Below are 20,603 nucleotides of genomic sequence, written 5' to 3' on the forward strand. Positions count from 1 at the left end.
CGGAGCAGGTTGGAGGCTGCATTTCGGAGAGACTCAGGACTAGGATCCGTTGCCAGTCCCTCCTCCTGGATCCGGCTTGATTTTCATATTTAAAAAGAGGATTTTCTTATTACCTTTGAACACTCATTTTTATACAATTTCTGGAGGAGCTCAGGGGGAACGATTTTAGGAGATCTGATTTTAACAACAACAAAAGCACTGAAGGAGCATTTATTAATTTTCCTTGGGATTTGGAGTCCCCCTCTGGACGAGAGACCGAGTAAGCGAGCTGGGGAAGAGTGCAGAGGACCGGCGAGGCGCGCCAGCCGGAGCCACCTCCTTCTCGGCCGCCCCCTCCCCACTCCCCCGACACGCTCGCTCGCCGGCGCGCGCACACCCCCCGCGCCGGACCCGCACCTCGGCGGGCGCCACACACTCGGCAGCCCGAGCCAAGGTAGCCGCAGCGGGATGGAGGCGGCGCGCACGGAGCGCCCCACAGGCTGGCCAGGGGCGCCCCTCGCCCGGACAGGGCTTCTACTCCTGTCAACGTGGGTCCTGGCCGGTGCCGAGATCACTTGGGGCTCAACGGGCGGTCCCGGGCGCCTCACGGCTTCTCGGTCACCGGCGTTGCCTCCTCTGTTGCCGCGGGCAGTGGCGAACCAGTGGCGGGAGGAGCTGGCGACGGCGCGGAGACCCGCCGCGCTGGGGCGCCGGCCCAGATCAGAGCTGCTGCCCCAGTCTCGGGGCATTGAGATGCAGGTTGGAGCCGAGGGTACGTCGCCTGAAGGCGCGCGGTGGGTCCAGGGCATCCCGGCTCCTGGCAAGCCTGGAGGCACGAGGAGGAGTCGCCGGGCACAGCCCCCCAGCGCCCTGGAGCGCGGGGACGCCCGGGCTACGGCTTCTGCGGAAGGTTCCAAAGGAAGCCGCCCTCTGGCTAAAGGTTCCGGGGAGGAGGTGAAGGCCCCTCGGACTGGGGGACCAGCAGCTGAAGAGCTCCGACTGCCTAGCACTTCTTTCGCGCTGACCGGGGACTCAGCCCACAACCAAGCAATGGTGCACTGGTCCGGACACAACAGCAGTGTGAGTACCCACCTGGCGGCGAATCTGTCTCCTGACAGCATGGGGGAATGGGGGACAGGAGCGAGGGGTAGGTAGTTGCTCGGGGGTCCATACAAATGGGGGAGCACCTGGACTTCTAGAGAAGGTTTGTCCTGCCCCCAACAGGTTAGCGGAGTTTGTTTTAAGATGGTGTGTGCATTTGTTTACTGGAGACCCTAGGACTGGGGCCGTCCGGAGAGGAGAGGAGCAGTGGGTGTCTTAAAGATGAGCAGGGCAGGGATCTGTGGTCACTTTCTCCCATACTCCGCTTGGAGTCAGTTTTCCTGTTTGTGGGGTGCTTGACTTCGTGGGTGAGGACACGGGCTGATGTGAAGAAGCGGCTGGATAGACTAACGAATTCCCCCACACCCAACCGCCCGCACCTGACACGAGAAAGGGAACCTGGGAGATTGATGCCGCTCGGAGTTCCAGACTCCTGCTCGCCTTGGGGTCGCTGCTCTTCGCTCTAGGCGCATGGTCTGCTGCTGGTCCAGGCGCGAGGCTCCTCCAAATCAGCTCAATCCTTGGCCTTCAGGAAAACCCAGTTTCGTCTTCAAAGCCCAGGAAGGCTATGGGAGAGGCAGTAGAAAAAGTTTAAAGCGTGAAGAGAAATCAACATAACTCCCACCTCTCTCGCCCTCACTCCAGCACAAGCTCCCACAAGTGGCCTAGCACAAGATTGGCTTTTACCTCTGCGTCCTGCTCCCGGAGTGGAGCTGGGTCCTTTGCTTTCTGTTCACCTTTCCACCCTCCAGGTCCCCTGAAAGCTGCTGTACCGAGAGGTGGCGCCGTGGAGCCCACTCTGGCTGCCCCTGCACTCAGGACTGGAGCTCCGGTGCTGGGCATGGCCTGCCAGGGCAGCTGCAGCAGCCCGCAGCGCTTGCCCCAGGGGCTCTCCCCACCTCACTGCCACCCGATTCCCCGGGGGGGCCGAATCAAAGAAGGGCGAAGGACTCGATCTCACAGTCTTTCCCACTCCATCCAAATCGTTTGCTCTTGTCTGGTTCTCGGTTCAGATGAGAACTTGGTATTGGGTAGAGCTGGACTCCAGGCGTGGGGCGATGGATGTCTGTACAAGCAGCTCTGGGGAAATCACTTGATGGAAAAGCTGCCCATCTCCCCCATTTGTATTTCCCGTCTTGACTGGCGTGTGAAAAGATTTTCTTGGGAAATATTCTCCTTATTTTAACAGAGCTTGTGGGTGTCACAGGAATGGGTAGTGAGTAACAGGAAAGCCAGGGTACCGCAGAGCAGCGCAGATTTCCTGGTTCTCAGTGATGCACAACATAGGGCAGGGAGCCCAGCCTGTATACCAGATGCTGGGTTCCAAGAACAAGTGGAGTCCAGTTCGGGGCAGCTCAGTAGCTGGCTTCATCTACTTTGGATGAATACCCCAAAGCCTCCTGCTGGACAGTTCTGAGCTTTCTGGTTGAGCAAGGTGTGCTTGTGCTGGGCTGGGTGATTGAAGATTTCCCAGTCCCCAGAGGACATATGTGTGAGTGTTAGAGGGAAAAAGGGAAAGAGAGAGAGAGAGAGAGTTAGAGAGGGAAGGGGAGAGAAAGAGAAAAGGAGAAGGGGGAGGAAGTGAGAGGTAGGGAAGGTGGAGAGAGAATTCTCTAACAGCAGGGCTTGTGATCTTAACTTCATTTTAGTTTGGTAATTAAGAATTGTGTGTTCACATTTTAACTAGGTGAGGAAGATGGGTAGGCTGCATGGAAGTAAATGTATCCTAGGAAGAGGGGGCCATGTCCTGGCATATCTGAGGCTTTATTACTGCCATATTTAGACAATATAAATTCATTCTGCCTGCAGAGTTTTCATATGTTTCTGCTTTAAAGGATCATTTTTGAGTGCTGACAAAGCCTCGGGAGATGAGACTTTAGAGAGAAAATGCTTCTTGCAAATAGTTAAACGTGCATGGCCTTCTCTGCCTATCTTAGGAGCAGTTGAGCAGCAAAGGAAGCGAGGGGCAGCCTGGCCTTTGCCCCTAGGGAAATCAAACAGGGCCAAAGGGTCTAGGCAGTGGACCATTGGGTTTGGAAGGCCTTAGTGACAATGATGAGATTTAAGCCATCATGAGCAGCCCCTGGAGACTTTATTGGTTGTGCTTTTGGCTACTTCACCACCCCAGCAAAGGCAAGGCAGCCCGGGTGAGCATAGGGCCCATCCTGTCCCCTCCCCAGTCTGGAGAGGGAACCACATGATTACCGCCTATGCTGTGTCTGCCTTTTCTGACCACATTTTGCTGGCAATACCAGAGAGAAAGGTGTCCTTGATGATCAGGTCTGTGATGCTGTTTAAGGAAGAAGGGGAAACTGTCTTTGAGAGACTCTGAGGAAACACCCCCTGTGAGAAGAGCTGGGAAACCATTCCCCAGGTGGGTTCCCTGGGAAGGAAAGAGTCGCTGTGGGGATGCAGAAGCCTCAGGAATTCCTCCATTGTTTCAGGGTGGAAGGAGATGTCACAAGGCAGAGACCTTGGGGTCTAGCAGGCTCTTTTGGCTTGGAGAGATGATTCCATCTTTCCCTCTGGCTTCTGGGGTGTTAAGTGTGTCCTCCTTCAGGAAGCGCAGCAGTTTCAGTTTTAGGACAATTAGGGCTTTCCTGCTTTTCTCCCAGGTGCCTTTGACAAACTTTGTTACTTCATAGGAGTCCCCCTCTGGGGAGAGCTTTTAGTCACTCATATAACTGAAAATTGAATTCCACTCTGGTAGTTGACAGCCATGATGTGGAGCTGGACATAGAGAAGGGCCTTCACCCCACCACAGAGTTAAGGGCAAGATCTCCTACCCTTAACTAATGCAGAACCCGCCCCAGGACCTTAGAGGCAGGAGGAGAACCTCCTCCGAGGCTTGGAGCAGGTGTTTGCTTGGGTCCCAGGATTGGAGTGGGATGGCTTGATGAACAAAGGAGGAGGTCCCCAGCAGGCTGGAGGTGAAGGAAGCAGGAAGGGGAGGGAGTCTGGGTCCCACCTCTGACCATCTCACTCTGCTGCTAGATGTTCCAGGTGGAGGGAGATGAGTGGACTTGGCCTTGGAACCTTTGCTCTGGAGGAGTGATTTGCTGTTGTTGTTCTTTCTTACCACTCGTCTCCAGCTGGGATCCTGGTGATTAATGGGTTAGAGAGTGTTTCACAAACACCCAGGGGGAGCACAGTCCCTGTGGCTTACAGAGGAACAGAAAAACGCATTATTCTGTCCTTTCCCTTCCAATGAAGGAAGAAGCCTCCCTGCTTTTTCAGTGATATGGCCAATTGCTCTGGAGAGCCCTCTCCTTCTTGGGTTAACCCTTGATGGGGGTCCCTCATTCCTGGTGCTGAGGCGAGAATGGGTTCCATTTCTTTCCAGCCACTCACTCTCAGTGACGGCAATTTGCAGGCTGCTGTCCCTGCAGTGTGCCTGCTTGGAATGACTTACCAGGTAGTTTTGAATAAATGTGCCCAACATTGTATCTCAGTGGGGAGAACTGGGGAGATGCTCATCATTCCAGGTCTTTGCCAGATCACCTTTCCAGAATGTGCTAGGAGGTATAGTACTCAGATTCCCCAGGGCAAGATTTCCTACCCTTAACTAATGTAGCTGAACTGTATTCTAAAATATTTACTCCTAATGTGCAAAATAGTGACAGATTTGGTCAGATTAATTCTATTTCACTCACTAAAGCATCTGATCGTGGCTCCCAAACAGATTTTTCAAATAGCTTTTGGCTGGCTCACCCAGCCTTCCTCATCCCAACTCACAGTCCCCTGTGTCACAATTTCTTAATGCATTTTGCCTTCTCAGAGGCTTAATAAAGAAGCCTGCCACAGAAGCCATTCTTCAGGGGTTTGCCAAAAAAAAAAAATCTGTTTTTAATTAATATTACAAGGAGAGCCATCTCAGTTGAGATGTAGCTGGGAAATGCACTGGGACATAACAGCACTAATTGCTCCTGGTCACTGTCAGCCAGGGGATGGTGAGGAAAGGGGGGGGGGTGGACGAGATTATTTGTCTGCTCTGTGTTTCCTCTGACGGCTGGCTTATAGGCTCTGATTTGCTTCTTAGATCCTGCAGTGATTTCCAAGGTGAGCAGAAGTTGCAAACTCCTTAATTGGGAGGCCTGACTTAATGATTGCAGAAATGCAGTGGTTGGAACACTGGGAAGTGGCTTCTCCTGTTGCATAGGGTTTAAGGGAAGGGGGGGGTTGGGGCTCCAGTGGGAAGAAGTCTTGGGAGGCTCTTGCCTTGGGCTCTGTAAATCTGTTGTTGTCACTGGGGGAGTTCTGGAACAGGATGATCTGTGGGCCCTGAATCATCCCATGGGGAGCAGAGGTGGGAGACATGGGAGAGCAGGTCTTTCTGAAGGCTGCTGGCTCATCCAAGGTGAGGTGCACATGGGCAAGTCATTTGAGGTCTGTGGCTTGACCTGCCTGTTGGTTTCCTGCTTTCTGTGTTCCTTGGGTTCTCAACTGGCTTGAGACACTACCTTTACAGGGAGAAAATGCCAAAGGATGATTCTGCAGCAGGTTTGGGAGAAAAGAGGTCTTGTGGTGGAGGAGCTAGAAAATACAGAATGTGAGTGCCTAGTAGGCCACCTTTGGTAAGCAGAACTGGCTCTAGGGATGAATGGAATTAGGCTAACCATGTTTATCCCCCTGGTGTGTTGATGGTTGGGAGAGAGGTCTGGTGCTTAGTAATGTTTGTCTAGGTGCGTGAACGAGTGACAGTCCTGTTTTGTGGAGCACAGAGGCTACAAAGGAATTGGAAGTCGTTGCTTGGGATATTGGTGATTTCATCACTTGATAGCTACTGTGATGAGAAATATTTCATCGGGGATGTCTGCATTTTGGCTTGAGGGCCTATGGCTTCTTGAATTCAAATCCAGAGTCCTTTGTCCTTGCATTCAGGGCCTTTCATTTTATGTGTCCTGGGTTTGCTTCTCCAGCTTTGGATCTGGTTGTTCCCTGATCCAGTCCTACACTGTCGACAAGGCAGCCTCTTTGTTGTCTTGAGCCCCTGCTTGTCTCCAGGCCTTTGCTCCTGAGTCTCCTCCAGTTGAGACATCCTTCCTCCTCTGTTAAGATGCACCCAGTACTCACAGCTCTGTTCACGTCTCCAACACAGGCCTCTATGAAACCTTCCCGAGAAGCATTTATTTCTCTAGTCGTTTGTGGAATTTACAGATGGTAACACAAGTCTGGTCATTTTTAGTTTAGTTACTTTTACTTTAGTTACTTTAATCCCATCTTATTTAGTACTTTGAGAGCAAGGGATGAAATAATTAAATGAGCAACCCCCCCCCCCCCCAATGTGGCCTCTGCTCTTCTCATGGATACCCTGTGGAGTGAGGCCCAGAGAGGGAGACCTGGCTCAGTAACACTGCACTAGCCTGGGAAGCAGGACCTGCCTTAGCTGTGGAGCAGGGGAGGGAAGGGGAGATCATTTCTGCTTTAGGTGGCAAATAGTTTAACACTATCTCTTAATAGCATTGAATTTATGCACCTGGTTTATTATTTTAACATAAGATTCAGAGAGACCCTTATCCCACTGAACAGGAGGATAGACATAAGGACTGGGCAGTGATCCTGGCTTCTTCTCATCCACGTCAGAGATCAGATGGATACTCATAAGATAGCCTTTTGCTGGGCGTTTCCTGTGTGTGTGGCGTTGTTCTGGGGCTGCAGGTTGTGATGGAGGGGAGACAAACAAGAAAACGACAGTGTTTGCCTCAGGTGCTTCTAATATGCTTTGAATGTGAGGCTGCTCTTCTGTAAAGTTAAATAACACATGACAACAAGACAGATGCCATGGGGTGATATGTGGTTAATTGTCAAGTGATCGTTTGAGGCTGTGAGCTCCGAGGAGAGGAGATCACTGTGGGAGACACTGTGGGCCTCAGACTCAGATTGTCGGGGGCTGGAAGTGCATTTGGGAGTTGCCTTCATCAAACCATCAGCATAGAGGAGGGCTGTGAGGCTCAGGCAGCAACATGCCACCCTACAGCCGGACCCCAGCTGCTCTTTTCTCTCAGAATAGCCCTCTCCTGTTCATACTTATTTTCTCCTTAACAGCATTTTCCTTCCAAGAGGGTTCATATTCTTTAACTCTGGTCATGTAGGGTGCTGCCCAGTTACAGGTAGAGTAGATGAAGACTCAGGATGGGTATACATAAGGCTAGCCAGAGTGGCTTAGGAGTAGCTTCCTTCCTCCTGTTCCAGGGTTGAGCCCCATAGCCACCCATCCAACCCACCACAGTGACTCCAGGCAATAAATAGCAAGCTCCTTAATGTTGGGTGAGTTCTGTCTTGCTAACCGTTGTTGACGGGGACCTCTGTAAATCACCTGATTATTTGAATTACTGAGGAAATCAAGCCGGGTTACATGACCAAGAACATTTTCCTTATTTATTTTGATCAGTGTAGTTTAATTATTTATGGAAACATTGTTCTCTATGGTACACTAATAAATGTGCTATAGTAAATTTGTAAAAGGTAATGGAGTCTAAGAACTTCAGGATTGCATGATAGATTTCTGCTATTAAGTCTGTGTTAGGGAGCAGAGGAAACCATTCCTCCTTGACTGAGAGCACAGAGGAACTGACCATTCAGGGATTTTGGCCAGTACAACTGTACCATGGCTAAGTAGGGGCCTGTTACTTGGCACACTCTGGAGAAAACCTTATTTAAGGGGAAAATTAGAAATAGAATTATGTAGGATAAGCAAGCATCCTATAAGGCTTTGGATTGTGGGATTTTTGAGCATGAGTTTATAGTATGACAGGATATATGGCAGGTGTGAATTCTTACTTGCAGAAGGTTTACATCCTGAATGCTGTTCTGTTCAGGATTTATTGAGAATGGATAGACAGAGAATGTGGAACAAGGTCACATACTAAATAGGACAGTGGAGTCTGGAGCCAGAGGCCTGGGTTCAAATCCTCCCTCTGTCTCTGAATAGCTGTATGACACTGGGCAGGTTTTTACTCTCTCTTTGCTATCTTTTCATCTGTAAAAAGGGGTGATGATAACAGTGCCTCCTATCTTGGATAGCTGTGAGGATTAAATGAGATTATACACTGTATAGTATTTAAAAGAAGTGCCCAATTTGCATGTTGGTTTAGTTATTATTTTTACATATGGAAGGGGCCTTCTCTTTATTTTCAAATATTGCAGCAGAGGAAGGAGCTACATACCCAAAGTTGCCCAGTGAGCTGATGTCAAGGCCATCTTGGTACCCACACATCATCAGGATGCTGATTTCACACATCCCCATGGTCCCTGTTCACAGGGGAGTCTGTCTTTTGTGTAGTGCTGAGATGGACAGTGAAGAGATCTGCAAGTGAATGACGGGGTGGGGCCAGGCAAGCAGAGCCCACAGTACCCAGGACTCCACCTTCATCAAAGTCCTTGATGGACCTTGATGCTGTTTTTCTTCCCGAGCTCCTAGCTGTGTGTTGGTGTCTGGTGTGAATAGTCAATATCCGTGGCTGGAACTCTGCAGCATATCTGCAGCCTCTTTCTCAGAAGGATCACGGTGGCCAAATTATTTTGCAGTGATCTATTCCCACGCCCACCGAGTTTCAGGCTTGGTTCCCTTTTGGCCTTTACCCTGTGCACCAAGAATGGAACCTGAGATGAATACACAGACACTAGAGGGAGTGTTGCCTTGGGAAAGACGGGAAAATAAATAGGATGAAATCATGAAAAAAATGTTCTAGGAATTGTTCCAAAGGAGAGAAAATGAGAAGAAGTAACCTGTGAATGCATTGTGTGGAGGGCTGTTTGGCAACTCATCAATGAATGATTGGTTGGTAAGAGGGCGGATCAGGCCTGGGTTGACGAATCTTCCTCTTCCTGCAGAAAAAAAAAGGTTGTACAAGTTACATCCAGTCAGCGGTGGGATAGTCAACCTATGAATGACTGAACTAATATCCTACAAATAGATTCGTCTAGAAATCACGTGCAGCTGTGGTTCCTCTGTCTCTTCTGCATATTCTTCTTTATGCCCCATCATTCTCTTGTCTGGTGGTTGGTCAATGGAAGTCTATTCAGTTAAGTGGGATACGTACTTTCTTAATGCCTAACACTGTAGGGGTGAAGAATGTTTTGTGGATCAGAAGGTCTGGTCTGCTCCAGCTGTCCCTAGGGTCTGTACCTACTGAAACATCACAGGTGTTTCATTCTTCATTTCTTAGGTCCCACATGTCTGACTTGGTCCTCTCACCTCTATGGTAACAATGTAACAATATAATTTGGCCAATATCATAATGATGAGATTTATTATTGCATATTCATACATGCACACAATGTAACAATATAATTTGGCCAATATCATTCACTTCTAGCCCTTCCCCTCTTCCCTGCCTCCCACCCGCTTGTCCCTTTCCTCTACTGATCTCCCACACCTTTGTTTTTCTTTTTCCTTTCTAGCTTCCATATATGAGAAAAATGTACTACCATTGACTTTCTGAGTTTGGCTTATTTTGCCTAACATAATGATCTCAAGTTCCATCTAGTTTTCAATGAATGACATAATCTTATTTTTCTTTATGGCTGAATAAAACTCCATTGTGTGTATATAACACATTTTCTTTATCCTTTCTTCCAGTGATGGATACCTAGTCTGGTTCTATGGTTTGGCTATTGTGAGTTGTGCTGCTATAAACATGGGTATGCATGTAGCACTCTAGTATGTTGACTTTAATTCTTTAGGTAAATGCCCGAGAGTGCTATAGTTGGGTCATATGGTGGTTCCATGCCTGGCCTTTAAGAACCTCCATACTGATTTCCATAGTGGTTGTATTGATTTACAGCAGTGTAAAAGTGTTCCTTTTTCTCTACATTCTCTCCAGTGTTTGTTATTATTTGTATTCTTGATGACTACCATTCTGACTGGTGTAAGATTAAATCTCAGTGTAATTTTTGACTTGCATTTCCCTAATTGCTAATGATGATGAACATTTTTTCATATATTTGTTGGCTGTTTTTATTTCTTGTTTTGAGAAGTTTCTTTAATTCATTTGCCCATTTATTAATTGGTTTATTGGTGTTAGGTTTTTTGAGTTTTTTTAAATGCATTTTAGATATTAAAATACTTTCAGAAGAGTGGCTAGCAAAGATTTTCTCCCATATTATAGGTTCTGTCTTTACATTCCTAATTGTTACTTTTGCTGTGCAGAAGCTTTTTAATTTGACGTCATACCATTTATTAACTCTTGGCATTACTTCCTGAGCTTTTCCTAAAGAGAAAGTTATTGCCTGTACCTATGTATTGGAGTGTTGACCCTATGTTTTATTCCAGGAGTTGCATAGTTTTGGGGATAATTCCTAGGTCTTTGATCTATTTTGAGTTGACTTTTGTACAGGGTGACAGATAAGGGTTTGGTTTCATTCTTCTACATATGGATAACCAGTTTTCCCAGCACTGTTTGTTAAAAAGACTGTCTTTTTTTCCAGTGTACATTGTTGACATCTTTGTCAAAGATCAGATGACTGTAGATGTGAGGGTTTGTCTCTGTGTTTTCTGTTCTGTATCATCAGTCTATGTTTTTTTTATGCCAGTCCTATGAAATTTTTGTTACTCTATCTCTATAGTATAATTTGGAGCCAGGTATTATGATGCCTCCAACATTGCATTTTTTTTTTGCTTAAAATTGGAAAGCAAACTTTTTATTGGAAAATTTTTGAAAACTCCAAAATGTCTTTTTTCTTATGAGAAGTTCCCTGAACAGCAGTGACCTTGAACAAGTCTCTACACCTTAGTTTCATTGCCTACAAAATGAGAATAATACTGAACTTGTAAGATTGTTATGAATTTCAGAAATGATACACATAAAGGGTCTAACTAGCACAGTAGACTATTGCGTGAGGATGTGAGTGCCCATTATCACTCAGATGGGAGATGGGGTAGGCTGGGATGTCTTCTTTCCTAGCAGACCTCTTGGCACTCTGCCCATTTCCCGAACACTTTCCATTTCTCTGTGTGCTGACTTGATTATACAAGACACAGGTTGGAAGAGTCAGTGCCTTTCAAAGAGTTGGGAGAAGCCACTTATCAATGACTGAGGGAAGTTGGTGGATAAGTATCCAGCTCCCTTGTCCTTTGGAGTGAACAGAACCTGAGGTTGGTCTTCAAAACTGTGTCTGAGATTAAGACCCATTTGCTTACCATGGTAATTTTCTTGGTTTTATGTCTGCTTTCTGTCCCTATTTCATTTTTCCACTTCCCTGTGACTATTTCCATGGATCACCCCCTCCCCCCATAAAAACTATGTAAGTGCTAGTCTTTGTTTCAGGGTATTCTTCTGAAGGAACCTCAACTAAGATCCTTAGTTATTTCCAAGTGTATTGGTTTGGCTTCTCTAGAGAAAAAGAATCAAGAGTGTGTAGGTATAGATTACTCTAAGGGATTGGCTCATGCACTTATGGTAACTAAGAAACCAAGGGTCTGTAGTTGGCAAGCTGGAGTCCAAAGAGAACCCATAGTATAATTCTAGTCTGAGTCAGAAGATCTGAAGAGCAGGAGAGACAATGGTGTAAATTCTAGACTGGGTGCTAGTCCAGGGGCAGGAGAAGACGGATATCCCAGCTTCATGACAGTGAGGCAGACAGAAATGATTCTTTCTTACTTAACCTTTTATTCCATTTGAATCTTCAAAGGATTGGATGAGGCCCATCTATATTGGGGAGGGCATTCTACTTTGTTTAGTCTACTGGCTCAAATGTTATCTAGGAACACACAGACACAGACAGAAGAATGTTCAACCAAATATCTAGGTGCCCTATGACCCAGTTATCCATCACACCAAGTCAGGAATTTCTCTCTCTCTTTTCTTTTGATGCTGGGCATGGAACCCAGGGCCTCTTGCATGCCGGGCAAGTACTCTGCCACTGAGCTATATCCCCAGTCCTTTGTAATATTATATTAAAAACCTGTTGTGAGCCTTGCCATAGTATATACTAGGAATGGAGAAGGAGATGGGTCTAAGATAACATCCTAGAGGGGCATCATACTATGTTGGAAAGAATATTGGTTTTGGGATTGGGAATTTCTTGAGCTGTGTTCTTGGTTTACATGAAATGTCTTCAGCAAGTTAACTGTTTCTTAGGTGTAAGGAAATGAAGACCCTTCCAGATAGAGAAGATGGAAAAGAAATGAGGAAGAGTTACAAGTCTGTGTTATTTTGGGTACATTATTAGTGAGAAGAAGATCTGGAATTGTGATGAAAAAAAATTGGAAAATACTTCTTTCCAGCATGTATAGGTGTTTTCTTATCTTAAGTAGATGTATTTTCATTCCTTAAAAAAAACTGATCCATTTTTTTTGATGGTGTCCTTTAAAGTTCAAAAGGTTTTAATTTTGGGGAAGCCAGGTACATCTATTTTTTGTTGTTGCTTTTGCCTTTGGTGCCATAGTTAAGAGACTCTTGCCTAATTCAACGTCATAAGATTCATGCATGATTTCTTTGTAAGAGATTTATAGTTTTATTTCTTCCCTTTAGGTCTTTGGTCAACTTTGAATTAATTTTTGTATATGATGTGGTTCTAGTGTCATTCTTCTCATGTGGATGTCCCACTGTTGCCTGTTTGTTTAAAACACAGATTCTTCCCCCATTGAACTATTTTGGCATCCTTGTAAAAATCAATGGATCACAAATATCAGTTTATTTCTAGACTGTCAGTTCTCTCCCACTTATCTGTATGTCTGTCTTTTAGCCTTGTGGTAGCTTTTGAAATTGGGAAATGTGAATTCTCCAAACTTGTTTTTCTTTTTAAAGAATGCTCTGGCCATTCTGAATCCCTTGAATTTTCACATGAATTTTAGGATGCCATATTTTACCACACAGTTGTGTGTGTGTATTTATATATATATATATATATATATATATATATATATATATATATATATATAATCAAACAAATGGGCCCATCTATTATATAAATTTTTTTAAAAAATATGCCAGTATTATTTAAAAATAATATATCACTACACTGTCTTTGGTGCAAGATTAGGATGCATGGGATATATATATATATATATATAAGTTCAAATGGATGCACATTATTTCTTTGTGACAGTTTAGTGAACATTTTTCTGGCCTGAAAAAATGAAGTTATTACACTGGTTGTTATTGGGAAAAATAAACTGATTCATTTAAAAATTCATTTGCTTAGGGCAGTGCTAATTAAGTTATTTGGATTTTCTGGGATTTAGTTTCCCTATCTCTAAGAAGAAAGAGTTGTCTAGGTTCATGCAAGTCCATCTCATCACAAACTTGATATGAATCAGGTTAGTTATTTATGTATGTGTGAATTTGGGATAATCCTGTTTGCTCCCTTTGTATTACAGTTAAATAATGAAATGGTGCACCTGGAAACATTTTGAAAATAACGGGGGTGATATGAACTCAAGGTGTTTGTTTGTTGACTTTATCTCTCCTTTATTCCTTAAGGAGCTGGAGGTTCCCTCGGTGACAGATTCGAGGCCACATGTACCACCTGTCTTCTTTTGCCTTCTCTTAGTACACATGAAAAACTTCCGTTAACACACATGCAGTGGTATTAAAAGCCCCAACTTCTTATTCCAGGCATGGTGTACAATTTATTTGAAGTCACATCTAATATAATACAATTCCCAGATGGGAGTGGAATTTGATGTTTAAAAAGATTTTGTTCCGGAACTTGACCTGTATTGATTGTTTTTGCCTTATTCCTTTCAGATAATGCGACTTATTTGGGGAGTACCTCCTATGTACCTGGTATTGCAGCATATATGAAAAACCATATGATGCCTCTGGACATCCCAAAGCTTACAGTTTTATGCCTGGGAAACATATTGGACAGCTTTGTAGAGGACAGAGCAAGACAGCATAAAATACATGCTCCTTTAAAACATATTTAGGAAATAAATTGAATTTCAACCAGAGTTGAATGAAAAGCAATAAAAATATTAACAATAGTGTGGTTGTTTTTATTATCTGCAACAAAATCTAGTTCTGTGATTGGAAATAGATGTTACCTGTACCACTAAACCCAGGACACTTGACAATACGCGTTCTGACCTTTGAGGTCAAATAGCTTATCCTGGGCTCTGGTAATTATTGAGAATTCTGCCAGTTTGGTTTGGGCTATAACTTTCTCATAGAGCTTTTTGTTTAATTTTGTGTTTCTATTTGTCTTATTTTCCATACAGGCAGAGGAAGCATCTGCCTTTTTACCATAGTACTCAGATTTTTTTAGTTGATATTCTAATTTTACGGATTTCTTTCTTTCTAGGTCTGTTTCCCTTCTGTCTTCTTGAGATTTCCATTTATTTCACTCCTGGATTTGTGCTTCTGTTTCTTGGCATCCCTTCCTCTGTTGGGCCAGTTTTGCATTTTTGTGTGTTACATCCTCAATTGTCATCTTCACAGAGTATATGGGAATGTCCTTGTTTATATCTATTGTCCTCACGTAATACACATAGATTTCTTTTAACTCTCAAAAGATTCTGGCTTGGAGGATAAATCACATAGAAACCCAGCACTTAGGAGACACATTAGAAAAAAAAAAATCCTCAGCTTGTCTAAAATCTTACTTTGCTCTCATACTGGCTCCATGGACATAGGAATCTAGGTTAAAAAAAAAAATTCCCTTGAGTGTGTGAATTACTTGGATTTGCTGGTTTTGTACCATTTACTATTTTTGGATTATGTGTGTCTCCCTTCCTGCTCAGGGACTGATGAGGGTGAGGAAAGGGGGTGCCTACCCTGTTCAAATGGGTGAGGTGCACTCTTTAAGAAACCCGAAGCATTCAATCCAGGTTGAAACAAAATCTGCAATATGTTGTGGGGGGTGAAATTGAACAATCTGTCATTGACATTTGTTAAAGGTTTTCTGGCTGAATTTTATATTAAAGGTAGTCAGATACTTTTAGCTATTTGTTTTTATTTATAAGTACGCCAATACTCAATACTAGACATGTGTTTGTGGAGTGCCTTCTGTGTGACCAGTGCTGCTGGTGTCTGAGGTCCTACTGGAGGAGAGGTCCGTGACACTGTCAGAGATTGTACAAGGGCCACCTAACTTAGGGAAGGCATAGAGGAAGCAGCAGGTACACTGAGATCCCAAAAGATGTGCCTGTTGGGCGAAGTGGAGAGAGCAGAGTGTTCTAGATTTCAGTGGCAGGAGGGAGCAAAGTCTCTGAAGGGGATAGAAAGCAGGACAGTGTGAGGGCCGGGGACTGAAAGGTGCAGCCAGCCAGGCAGGTACAGGTAGGACCAAGCAGGGCTTATGGGTTTGTTTTTTGCCCTAACGGGCAAAGGGGTAAGTTGTAAAAAGGTTCAAAGTAAGAGAATGATAAATTTACATTAACAAAAAAATCACTTAGGCCTCCCTGTGGGTTGGAGGGAGAGAAGGATGGAGGCTGGGAGGCTGCACTGATACTGAAGCTGGAAAGGGTGATGGCTTGGGTGGTGGAAGTGGGTGTGGGCGGGAAGGAGCCCACTGAGGGATTACTTGGCAAGGGCTGTAGCTGATCCCACGGGGCCCCCGTTCTCCACTCCTTCCTGCAATTTCCTGCCTACTGGGCCTGTGCAGTGCCTTCTCTGGGTGAGCAGGGGCCTTCTCCACTGGCTAACTTTGTATTTGGCAGTGCAATTTGCTTTAACAGGAGACGAGGCAAAAGGGACACTGTCAGTTGTAAGCTTAGTGATCCAGAGGCATTGTGTGTTTCGTACTCTGTGTTGCACCTTTGCAGTGGACAAGAGAAAAATGTGCCCAGGCTAGCCCACTGGTTTCCAGGGGAGGATAAGAGACAAAAAGCAAGCCCAGCCCAGATCAGCTAAGCCCAGCTGGGAGTGGTACAGCCATCCAGCTGAGCCCAGCTGTGATCAGCCAGCTCCCCTGGATGCCCTGTATCTTTGTGAGAATAAGTGATGATTGTGAGAATCGGAACTGATTGAGATTTGGGTTGATGATTCTGTAGCATTTTTGCAGCAAAAGCTAACTGAGATAGTAGGTGAAACCAACAGAACTTGAGAGATGGGGTGTAGCATATTTGGGGGGAATGTAATTACTGTGTAAAGAGAGGCTCACCTCTGTTTCAAGGTCATTAACCATATACACAAGCTCAGGGTTATCCTTAGGTGTGTCCCTTTGGTGACTGCCTGCCGCTCCCTTCTCCTTACAATTCTTGGCTGCTTTTTTCTGAATGAGGTAGATCAGATCTGTGGTCTAAAGGAATTAATCCTCCCTTCTTTTTCCCTCTCACCTTTTCTCCCCTGCAGCCTAATCGGATTCCTGCTGAGCACTGAAGCTGAGTGGTCCTCAGGTCTCTCAACAGGGGCCTTCAAGCCCTAATACTCAGTATTTTCTTGTGAGAGTTGAAGTCAATTTTTGCTCTAACTGGGAAGATGGAATTTCACTTAAAAGGGGGGGAGAAATGCAGGGCCAGGGATTTCCTTGGTCTTGACTGATTATTTAAAATATATTAGTTCTGATAAAATATTTAGCTTTTAAACAACAAATTTAATATAGGGAATTGTGTTTTATTTATTAATGGCAGTTGCAGGGAGATTGGTAGGAGTTGTGCTAAAGTGCACTGTTGTGATTTTGCAAAGTATAGTAATTACTGTAATATTTTGTTGAATTATTAATATCTACTGTGCCTGCAGGAACATAAGCTTCTGCAGTCGAATTCATTTCAAGATTGCCTTTTCCCCCCTTCTGGTTTTGTTTTGTGTTTTCCTTCCTTTCTTGTGCACTTATGAATTTTTTAGGCAATGGTATGGGTGGGGCAGAGTAGGTTATATTGTATGAAACATCATTGTTACAACCTGTAACTGAACATAGGCAGCAGAAAAACAACAACAACAAAACAACTCAGGTTCCTGGATGAGCCACTGCTTCAGCCCAGCCTGTTTACAGGAGCAGATTGAGGGATGTTGAAGGAAGCATGTCTGGTGAGCAAGGACCTGTTCAGGAGCTGAGATGAGGAGAGAAAATAGTGGGCAGGCCACCGATGTGCATACCTCTAAGCTTCTAAGCAGAGCTGCTCTATCCCTAGATGAAGTTGTTTGCAGTCACTGCTGTGGGACTCTGAAGCTCTTGGCCATGTGACTGCCCACAGCTCTGTTCTGTAGACATTTGGCTTCACTTCTTCAGTGTCTGAGCAAGTATGGGCACTTCCAGTTCTTCCTTCTCTTCTGCCTTCTCTGGTTCCGTCTATTTTCCCCATTCTTCCTGGATCAGGGGTCCCCTGGACTTGGGGATGAGATGGCTCCTGGATAGCTGGGGTCTGCAACAAACATGGTCCCCGCTTGAGATGGTATTTCCTATGTTCAGTATTATTGTGGTCATGAGGAGCCATGAAGGAGAGCTATGCCCTTATAGTTTAGGCGCCTGTCCTGACCATGTCCCCCTGCGAGGAGTGATCTTTAACATGGGGACAGATACTTGATTGTGCCTCAGTACAATAAAAGAAGCTGAATGAAGAGCCATTCAGACTTGGTGCTTTGGGAACTTGAGACCTGAGAGAAGTATGTGCAGAGAGAAGGATGGAGATTCACCTGACATTGGAACCCACAGTGAAGCCTCTGGGGATGGGGTGTCACATCTACTGAAGGCCTGCTGTGTGCAGGTACCAGCCATGGGAGCTTTGCATTTCCCCTCTTTGCACCTTTAGGAATTGGGTTTGTTATTAACCCTGTTTAACAGGTGAAGAAACCCTGAGCAAGAGAGTTTAGATTGCCAGGATCACACTTGAGTTTTGGTGTTTCTAGACAAGGAGCAAGTTGAATAAAGGGCACAGGGGAGGAGAAACCAGGTGTGTCTGGGAATTGAAGAGGCAGAGATTAGATGTGGCCTGATTACAGAGGCATTGTACGACCAACAGGCTAACTTGTGTTTTATTTTGTTGGCAATGGGCAGCTGTTAGTAATTTTGAGCAAGGGGGAACATGTCACTAGCAGTGGTATCAATCATTCTCCAAACATTGGCAAACTCATTCTCCCTACTTTGCTAGAGGAGAAACAAAGGCTCAGAGAGGTGAGGCAACTTACTCAGGGACACCCAGCAAATTGCGACTGGGAGCAGAAGCCCACCCTGCTGCCTCTCCTTCCAGCTCGGCAGCTGCTGGCTGCCTTCCTCTCCCTCTGCCTGTTCCCTTTCCATCAGCAGCGGCTCTTGCCTGCTCTCTCCTCTCCACCATGATCTTCACAGTAGCGGTCCTCTCCATCATTAGAGCAACCAGTGGGGTTCTGCTGTAATTAAAGGAAGCCAACGGGGGAAGCAAAGCAGAGCAAGGGAAAAAAGCAACCACCAACAAAACATCTTATTTCCCACACAAACTCCCTAACAACTGCCATCTATCTGCTTTCATGGGAAGCTGCTTGCTTTAAATACAGCAAAGGGAAACCCCACAGATGGTGGGGGAAAGCAGGTTATTAAGTTACCTTCAGGCTGCCAGAGTGGGGGACTTACTCCTTTCTTGTCCTCCCTACCCTGCAGGGCAAAACCAATCAAATGTTAAGAGTTGAAAGAGACCTTGAAGGTCATTTAGTTCAACTTCTCCACCAAGGCAGGGTCCCCTTCACTGCCTGCACTCCCAGTATCTCTGACACCTAGTTACAAGGCTCCCCATCTCTCCACCGTCCCCAGCTCTTCAGATTTGCTGGACCAAAGATCAGGTAGGGATGGGAAGACACTTTCACTAGCAAAAAAACTGGCCACCCAAGCCTATTGTCATTTATAGCTACGACTCCGGAAATGTCTAATTAATTCATTTGTCCAATTAGCCCCTTGCTCTCTGAAATGCTTTCTCTTGGTTGCTGAGCAACTCGGATAGACTTTCAACACATGCATCTGCTGCTGAATGAACCAGTCGTTTTTCCCTTCACTCTGGGCTTCCCCGCTTTTCTCCTTTTATTTTTCTGGGTGCGCAGTCATGAAGAACATCTCCAGCACTCCCCAGCCTTCTCACCTTCCCCAGGCCTCTCTGAATGTGCTTGCTGTCTGCCTTAAAACATTTCCCAAGGTAAATTCATGCTAGGCATTTGTCATGGACAAAGAGAGTGATGGAATTTACAGGTACACAGAGATGCATTTGCAAAATAGTGAAAATTAGTCTCGGGAAGGCAGGACTTGGGAAGAAGCTTGCTGTCTCAGGGGCCTGGCAAAGGGTGGGCTCAGAGGTATTTGGAAAGAGGGGTCAGATGTTGTCGGGTTAGGTGACACTAACCAGTGCAGCCTGACCAGGTGGCGGTTGGTTCCCTTTGTCTTTGCAGTGTGTCTCAGCCTGGAGAACATCTGGAACAATCTGCAGGAGGGAGGATTTTTAAGCTGAGACCGAAAGGGACAGTTTCAATTGGGGAGGGCAACAGGTGCCTTGAGGACTCCTCTTTGAAGGGTAACTGTGCTCCAGGTGAAGGATGTGGGGATGCTGCAGGTGGCTTCAGGAAGTTAATGTTAGACCTGGACTTGGAGCCCCGACTCCTTTTCTGCTTTTATAGATGGGGAAGTGGACTCTTCAGAGTCCCAGGTGCCTCATTTCGCCACATGGCTCCTTTTAGATCTTATCATGGGATCCTTGGTCAGAAAGTTAGTCGCTTCAGTCACTCAAAATTACTTTTAAAAATCAACTTTTATTTGTAATAGTTGAAGTTGGTACTGAAGACTGGTGGCGCTCAAGGATCTTGGCTTCTGTCCCTCACCTTGGCATGTGTGTTTTGCTTGGGGCATGTTCAAATGTGAATAAGGAATGATCCCTGGTCCTCAAAGTTCTCACTGCAGTAGAGGAGAGGGAAACATGAAAGGAAGCCTTCAGAGGTGGATCTGGGCTTCCTGACCTGGGCTCAGTTCTTATGGTTGAAGGAGCTGTGGTGTGGGAAGGTGGCGGGGGGCACATTCCAGGCCAAAGGGGCAGTGTGGGCCAAGGTAAGGAGGCATGCAAGGTGGTGGCATGTTAGGGGCTCGAGATTGGCCTGGGGATGGAGCCTTCAGGCCATCTTGGCTTTTCTCTGATACGTGGTAGATGGTTTGGTACAGCTCATCCTGACATCTGAAGGCACTTCCCCCTGCTGTCTGGAATCATAAGCAAGCAGTTATCTTATCTCTGTGCATGTCTGAGTATGGGCAAGCATTAGTCAGGTTTCCTGGGTGGAAATGATTTCCTTTTGAAGTCAGTTCATAAATAGCGACAAAGGCCATGAAGTACAGACACTGCACGCGTACCTGGCTATTGCTATGGATTGTCACTCTTGGGAGTGGAGCCTTCAGGAGAAGGAGCTGCCTAAGAGACACAGAGGCACCATGTGCTGTGTAAAGCCCCAGCCCCAAGAGCTTCCTGTGGGTCCAAGGGAAACCTTGTATGGAAAGGGACCCATTGCTTGGTGTTTGCAATGTCAAGGGACAGAGAAAGAACCAGATGGTGACAAGGATCTCCCTGACCAGGCCTTGCTGCTGCCACAAGCACATCTTTATTTCTGAGCTTCCCTGTCAGGGTCAAGTTCTTCCCCGTCAGTGACAAGTTCTTCTTCCCCAGCCATCCACCAGATTGACCTGATGGCAGGCAG

General features: G+C 45.8%; 1 protein-coding gene across 1 annotated transcript in view; it reads left to right on the forward strand.

Annotated features, from left to right (window-relative positions):
• The first annotated feature begins 447 nt into the window (after positions 1-447).
• Sorcs3 (sortilin related VPS10 domain containing receptor 3) overlaps positions 448-20,603 on the forward strand; it is a 616,840-nt gene continuing 596,684 nt past the window's right edge. Inside the window, exon 1 of the mRNA XM_026401144.2 lies at positions 448-1,059. Coding sequence (XP_026256929.2) covers positions 448-1,059 — 612 coding nt within the window. The remainder of the gene's footprint in view (positions 1,060-20,603) is intronic.

The sequence above is a fragment of the Urocitellus parryii genome, chromosome 5 (genome assembly GCF_045843805.1).
Source record: "Urocitellus parryii isolate mUroPar1 chromosome 5, mUroPar1.hap1, whole genome shotgun sequence".
In the NCBI taxonomy this organism is placed as follows: domain Eukaryota; kingdom Metazoa; phylum Chordata; class Mammalia; order Rodentia; family Sciuridae; genus Urocitellus; species Urocitellus parryii.